The 7,865-nt window shown below is 29.9% G+C and overlaps 1 protein-coding gene across 1 annotated transcript; it reads right to left on the reverse strand.

Moving 5' to 3' along the window:
* Positions 1–720: 720 nt before the first annotated feature.
* On the reverse strand, positions 721–6,557 carry LOC124919002 (coatomer subunit delta-like). Its single transcript, XM_047459097.1, has 12 exons — positions 6,409–6,557; positions 6,109–6,166; positions 5,939–5,978; positions 5,389–5,612; positions 4,755–4,997; positions 4,474–4,651; positions 3,442–3,746; positions 2,189–2,381; positions 1,966–2,119; positions 1,525–1,587; positions 1,354–1,450; positions 721–1,056 (listed from the first exon to the last, which is right to left on the reverse strand). The coding sequence occupies exons 2-12, from the start codon at positions 6,109–6,111 to the stop codon at positions 964–966; spliced, it is 1,593 nt and encodes a 530-aa protein (XP_047315053.1). The 5' UTR covers positions 6,112–6,166; positions 6,409–6,557; the 3' UTR covers positions 721–963.
* Positions 6,558–7,865: the final 1,308 nt, after the last annotated feature.

Consider the following 7,865-nt stretch of genomic DNA (forward strand, 5'->3'; position numbering starts at 1 on the left):
AAATATTAATAATAATTTACATGTATAATTTAAAATTATTTATATATAATTTATAAACTAAGTAATAAAAAATAAATGGTTAATAAATTTTAAAAAATAATTAATAAGAGAAGATAATAAAATAAATTTCAACTTAATAATTAATAATTAATGTGGCAATTTTCTTGATGATTTTATTTAAATTGTGATGAATTTTAATTTCAATACTAAGAATTAGTTGTTATTAATTTTTTCAAATATTTTTATAATATTCAATGAAATAATATTTAAAACTCCAATTAATTCAAATCAAATAATTTATAAATATAAAATTACACATTTTTAATGGGAATATAAAATTTGTTTATATTTTAAAAAAAAAGTATAAATATATTATAAATGGATTTAAAAAAATAAGAGAATAGAGAAAGATATATATGAATAAATTTTTAACAATTTATACTAATGCAAGTTTCTCCTTCAATTTTTGGATAAGCAAATTCAATAAACCTTTAACCTTAACATAAGTCATCTAGTCTAAATTTCTTGTAAGTGAACAATATAACTTTGAATTACATAAAAGGAGATATAATATGAAATTTTATGTAATAATATATTAAATTAGATAAGAAATAATTAAATTATCCTAAGGTGTATGTGCTTTGGTAATGATAACACATTTTTCATTTATGGTAATGTTTTATTTCAGTATAATAAGCTTATTGAACTCAACAAATAAGATGAAGAACTATAGTGTGTTTCTTTCCTTATATTTCAATTTCAGTCTAACAGTAATAACTCAAATCAATTACAAAAAATGTCCATTCACTTTCATCACAATATTAAAATTGCGAGATTCCGATATTCAAATTTTAAGAATCCACCAAAATCGTCGGCTTATCTCAACCATTGAAATGAAAAAAAAGGCTCCATTTGCATATTAATAGTAATAATAATAATAATTTCAGAATTGGAACATATTGTTCACACTACCTGATAAGTCTCTGTTGAGAGAATTGTTCTTTGAGTATACTTTGGTGGTGCTGCTCCACCTTTCAATGGTATCACACTCACAACCTGCAAATTTCATACCAGATAAAAAAAACTCAAATCTAACAAGCCTTAAGTAACTGGAGCTGAATCTGGAGTTGAATAAGAAAACGTTAACTAAATTATGAATATATGTCTAACAAAATAAAGAAAAGTGTTTCCAAGAAAATTTATTGAGTTTTCTCGACCAAATTCAGATATAAATCCAACAGCATAAAGTATTTCCAAATGTACTCACTTTTTCAAAAATGTATTTCCAAATTAGCAACATGGTATTAATGGTTTGGAAAAATTGTATTGACAAATAGAGAGTCGCGTAAAAACCTTTATTTCACTGAAGGTGTTGACAGCTGTGAATCGGACAGAGATGGGAAAAAAGACAGATGTGTCTGCTGGAGGGACAACAAATTCCAAGGATCCACTGCAAAAAAAAAAAAATTGTTAGAAAAAAAATGGAATTGAACAAGAACTAACTTCATATTGTTTGTTACTAACCTGCGGTTAGAATTATCAATAAGAAGTATGGTCCATTCCAGGACAGAATTTCTGGAATCAAACCTGTCAAGAAAACATTAAAGATGAGACCAGATTATTTAAAAAATAACCCTACATCAAATATGAGACTCTTAATTTGTATCATAAAGGTCGAATCAAGAAATTTAGTCTACTTAATAAGCAGATTAATTGTGAAAATGTCATGAGTTATTCTATAAGGTGCACGGGATATATGCAATGACTATATTCTATAAGGCTAATTAACCAGGTCCTTTTTAGAAGATCAATGTTTTAAATATCATGTAACTATTTTATTACGAGATGAATTGGAAAGATATCATACCCCTAAGATTGTAAGAATGCTTGTTCTAAGCTCTTTAATGGAAATTATAACATTAAAAGCAGACTATATAAAATATCAAACTAACTTAGAGAAATTACCTCCAATCACCATCAATCTGACTCACATTGGGAGCTTCCCTAAGAGCTGGAAGAGGAACAGATATCACAACATTTTGCAGATCAAACATTGACGAAGCTTCATACTCAATATTCACAAAGGTTTCATTTCCAGAAACCGAGGGCCAGCAATTAACTGATGACACACAAAAAAATCCATAAGAGGAAAAAAAAGTGAAGCTTTGTCAATATAATACAAACTCACTGCTTAATGGCACGGCAGATTCATCAACACTTTGCATTCTCCACTTCAATAAACCGACACCATCGCCAGATTGACCAGAAGGAAACGGTCTGTTTGGATCTTTAAGGCCCAAAATGTTCTCGTTCGAAAACAATTCTTTATTAACATTAGGATGGGTTTTGAAGAGGATTCCTGGATTTCCCCCACTCTCTATCTGAAATAAACAAAAGCAAAGATATAAAATATTCAACATTCTCGTTATTTGAGCTTGTTTGGTGTGGAGTTATTTGAAGGTTATGAAATCAAAATCTTGTTTGATGAAAAAGTGGTATTTTTGGATAATTTGGGTTAACAAAATATCGTTTTGTATTTAAATTTATAAATAAAATATAAAGTAAGGATATTTTAGTGATTTGATTGATGAATTAAGTAATTTAACGGTTGAAAGGATGGACAATGTGATAAAGTTTTTTTTTGAATAACCCAATATCAAACAAACTACTTTTGAGATCAGTTTTTTTCCTTGGAAGTGCCTACATCGTCTCACAACTTTACTCCAACTTTAATCAAAGTATTTTAAGTGAAAATCGAACCTCAAGTCTCCTAGGCTTGTTTGATGGAGGGTAATTTGGATTTAACATAAATAATCTTTTCTCCCATCATCAATCACTTCATTCATTAAATCATTTAAATCATCGACCAAAATACCATTTCTTTCTTTTTTCTGAATTTAGGAAGCTAGCGCGATCCCCCACGGTCATGACCCCACTTCAACTTAAAGCGTTCTAAGTGGGAATCAAACTCATGACATTTAGTCTCCTAGGCACCGATTCTTTCCACTTAAACTACCCTAGTTGGTTCAAAATACCCTTATTTTCAATTTTTAAATATTAAATATAAAGAACATTTTAGTCAAATAATCTATTTTTTCATCCAACAAGATTTTTTTCTATGAAAATAGCCACTGAAATTCCAAAAGATATGATGAGGCTCTCTAAAAACTAACATTTTCAAATAACCCTACATCAAATAATCTACTTTTTCATCAAACATGTTTTTTTTTCTATGGATATAGTCACTGAAATTTCAAAAGATGTTGATGAGGCTCTCTAAAAACTAACATTTTCAAATAACCCTATGTCAAACCAGACTCCTATCACTTGAGCTACATTGCGGCTGAAATGGTTAAGAAAATACTCAAACATTCTTGCATTAGATTATCAGAGGCAAGTGAACATTCAAAGAAAAAGAGAGAGACAAAAACATAAACAAACCTGAACTTGGATATGACCATCGTCTTGGTTAAGAATCTGTAGAGACAAAGTACCCTGAACATCAAAGTTACTCAGGCCACCGTCTCGCTTCAGAGTAACACTAAGCTTCTCTTCCACAGACAATGTGATAGGATCAGTTGGTAGAGGAGCAGCTGACTTCGCTGGACCAACAGTTGGACGCACATCATCAAGAATAACTTCACCTTCAGCTCTCAAAGATTGCAGAAATTGGTTTGCCTTTTGTGTTTTTCCTAGCTGCATGCCCAGACCTTTTGGAGGAGCAGTAGCTGATGCAGAAGGACGACCTAATTCAACACAAACAAAAATCTCAATTTTATTCAGTCAAACTGCATAATTCCTACAAAAATTATAAACCATACTGAGGTTAACATATATGATTTATTTGTTATCAACTTCTTCTTTTTCTTTTTTTCTACATTAGATTGTGAAATGAAAATCTATATTTGTGAGAAATCACAATGATCTAATATCATAATCTTATCATGATCATAAAAAAATTATATACCATATTAAGCAAAAAAAAAACTACACAATAATCTAGATCAAGATAAAAATATATATTTTCAATTTTAACTTTAATGATTTTCGAATGGAATCTTGTGTGATATAGAATATGAAAAAAATACTAGTTTCCAAATAGGCTCTATTAGTGGTTTATACATGAGAACTCCTTCATAGATAGGATTCAACAATAAGCAAGGGATCATTTAATATTATATAATGGAAAAACATTTAAATATTTTTCATCAAATTCACCTGAAGAAAGAACAATTTTTTTTGGAAATTGAAAAGCCTTGTTTAACGAAAAAGTGGATTATTTGGAGTTATTTAGGTTAAATGACTAAAATATCTTTCTATATAATATTTTAAAATGTTATGAAAAAAATAAAGGGTATTTAAGTATTTCAGTTGATGATTTGATGGATAATAGGATAAGGGATTATTTGGATGCAATCCAGATAAGCCTTCATCAAACAAGACCCCAGTTTCGAAAATATAATTATAACAAACCTTTAGACTTGGTAGAAAGTGAGTCAACGTCTACCCCCAATCCAAAACCAGAACCACTTCCAAAGCCACTTCCGGTGCTAGGTCTGCTCATTTCATTACCAAAGCCAGTATCAAGTTTACCTGAGCCCATTGACTGTAAGGACATAAACCCTCCTTTATCACCCCTATTCTTTTCAATCTGCAAACACAGCAACATGTAAATAAACACACAAATTCAACATATACTAAAATATATAAATAAATAAATGTAGGGCAGAAAAATATCTTTATAATAAGTTTACCTTGCTTTTGTCAATCTCACTTGCTTTCTTCTTCATAATATCTTTAGTCTCATTGATCTTATTTTGCATTACTAATTTGTGCAATCTCTCTTCATGACTCTCCATTTCACAATACTGCTTAACTTGTGCAACTGTCACATTTTCCTTGAACCCAAGGGAAATGACTTCATCAAAAGCAAAGATTAGATCAAAAGCTGTCTTACAAATGCCTTCTTCATCCAAAGAAACAGCATATTCAGGTACCTGAGCTTTGTTAAGGAATATATTCAAAGGCATTTTCTTGAAATTTACTATCTCAAAGTCTCATTACTAGAGATCTGTAGTTCAAAAAGGAGCTAAGCCAAAAATACCCTTTATTTTTTATTAACATTTTAAAATATTTAACACAAAGAATATTTTAGTCATTTAACCCCAATAATCCATTTCATTTTTTTCATCAAACAAGATTTTCCAAATAACCTACATTATTTCAAAATAACCCTACATCAACAAGCTCCGCATCTCTCTGATGAAAAATAATGTAATCAAGTCATACGTTTAACTAACTAACTAATGCAATCATATAAAACCATATGAACTAGCATCTTAACGACTTAGAAAGAGAGGAAAAAATAGACTAAAAGTCACAGGATACTAATTTGGATAGCAGCCGAAGTGTCTCCAGATCTTCAAGAATGTTGCTTTGTTTGTTGGTTATAAGCAGTAAATATAAAGCTTCTATTGGCTGGTAGACATAGCGTACATTTTCAGTCTCAATATATGTATGTTGCTTCCCTATACCAACAAGCTTGGGAAAAGCTGCAAGAAGCCCTTCTATTCTTATGCGAGACATATCCACAAATTGTCTGGAAACAAGTGCTGCAAAAAAATGGTGGTCAAGTGTTTAAACCACGTAAGCTCTTTGAACATTATGATTCAGATTAACTTTAGATAAAGATAGATTCACTGGGAAGGAAGACAACAATAAACAAAAACAGTGAAAAAATTATATATATGGTGGCAAACTTATTTGATAATATACAAGTAGTACACAATCAAGCTATCTTTAAAATTACTGTTAACCTAATATCAGCATTTCAGAAAATCAAAGTACCAAGAAACTTCCATAGCCAAATTAGAACAATCTGTAAAAATATACATATTGATGCAAAATACATCACTACATAAAGAGGAAGAGAATGCACCTTTTCCAGATTTACTAATGATAGAAGCCGCAAGGACAACCTGATTTACAAAACATACATATTAGAGACATACAAACGGAACAAACTGGTCAATCACATAAGAAATATACAAATAAAATTCCACACAGAATTTCGATTCATTGTAACTAATAAGTGAGGATTTTCTTTACCATTTTCACTGGATCAGTATTCAAATATCACTTCCACAACAATCACCGTATCTTGCAGCTGCATAAACAGATTAAGTCAATACAAACACATAGACGCTAATTTGCAAATGATCATTTGGATCTCAGTGTTTGTACAATTATGAAAAAATACTTTGCACATTTATCAAATCGAAGACCTAGATCTAGCTTAGATGAACTAAAAACCATGCCGGAATAAGATCTGAAACAATTTCGGTAAATCAACAGTGTAGGTAACGATTATGATTTCTAAGATTTCGTAGTGAGAGATTGAATACATACCTAAATTCAAAATCGAAGCAGCAGTTGAGATCAGATCTATGAAACTCCTTTCGCATAACGCAGAGATCTAAATATCTTATTCTTCTCTGTCTTATATCGACATTGCTTTCATTTTCGAGTTCCAGTTTCTTTTCTTGCGTTCTATATTTGGACTTACGATTCGGGTCAGGTCCGGGTCAGGGACTTACGATTTGGACAATAGCATTCATTTTATAGTATAATATTATTTTTTTTTCCAAGTATTTTTATTTTTTTTTTTATGGTAGGTGAAATATTAATGTGACAAAAAAATAAATTTAGTAATAATGTATAATTTTAAAAGTTTTTTTTTAGCACAATAATGGAATTTGACAACTTTTTGCATATTTTATATTAAAAAAATTTAATGGTTTTATATTAAATGTTAAAAATAAATTTTAATTTTTTTTAAATACATTTGTAGTTATACCAAATAATAATTAATCTACAAAATAAATGTCGGTTTTATTATTGAATTAAGTCATATTGTGAATTTTAATGTTGTTTTATTTTATTATTGTTTAAAGATTATAAAAAATGAGGATGTTATTAAACCGTTTAAAATATTTATCAAAAGAAGAAAAAAAAACTAAAAGCAATATGATATAAATGATAGTTGTTTAAACATAACGATAAAACAATAAAAAACATGAGTGTTTACATAGTTCTTAAACACATTCAAAACATATTCAAAACACAACGAGATTAATCATTTAAGCGTAACAATGAAAATAAAAAATGTTTATCAACGAACAAAACAAAACATTAACGAGATCGGAGATCTTCAAGATAATCAATTAGCTCACTAATCGCCTCCACCGGTTTTCCAAACGAGATCTCCCCTATCGTCATAATAATAGCGTTCTGGAGTAAACGCATTGGTTGACCTCGATAACTGAACGTTCTACTTTCCTTTCGAGTCAAGTTGTCCGCCGAAAAATAATCGGGATAGAGACTCATCAACTCAATCCAATCGAGCTCACAATTTCTATCCAAATATCTCAATAATCGACGATTGACTCGGGCATCACCCACTTAATATTAATCATGTTCCAAAGTAGGCTCTAAATCACAGTCACTCATTTACAATGCAAAAACAAGTGAGGTATCGTCTCCACTTCTTTTTCAACACACAACGACAAGTTATTATGCATAATTTTTTCATACATCTATAATCAGTCAAGATCTCTTCATGTATAACACTCTATCCAAAAAATGAGATTTTTGAAAAAAAAAATTATAATGTCACAACGTGAGATGTCATGAGAAATAGCAAGCATCACCTTGCGACCTATTAAGAGTAACATTCGTCCATTCATTGTTATCTCTTTATCATTAAGTCTTCTCATATATCTAATTTTACTCGCGAAATTATTTGAACATTGATCAAACATGTCCTTGACCGAATCATTTCTACATATCGTGGTTGAAGCAAGGGT

Source organism: Impatiens glandulifera, chromosome 1 (assembly GCF_907164915.1).
Source record: "Impatiens glandulifera chromosome 1, dImpGla2.1, whole genome shotgun sequence".
Taxonomy (NCBI): Eukaryota; Viridiplantae; Streptophyta; class Magnoliopsida; order Ericales; family Balsaminaceae; genus Impatiens; species Impatiens glandulifera.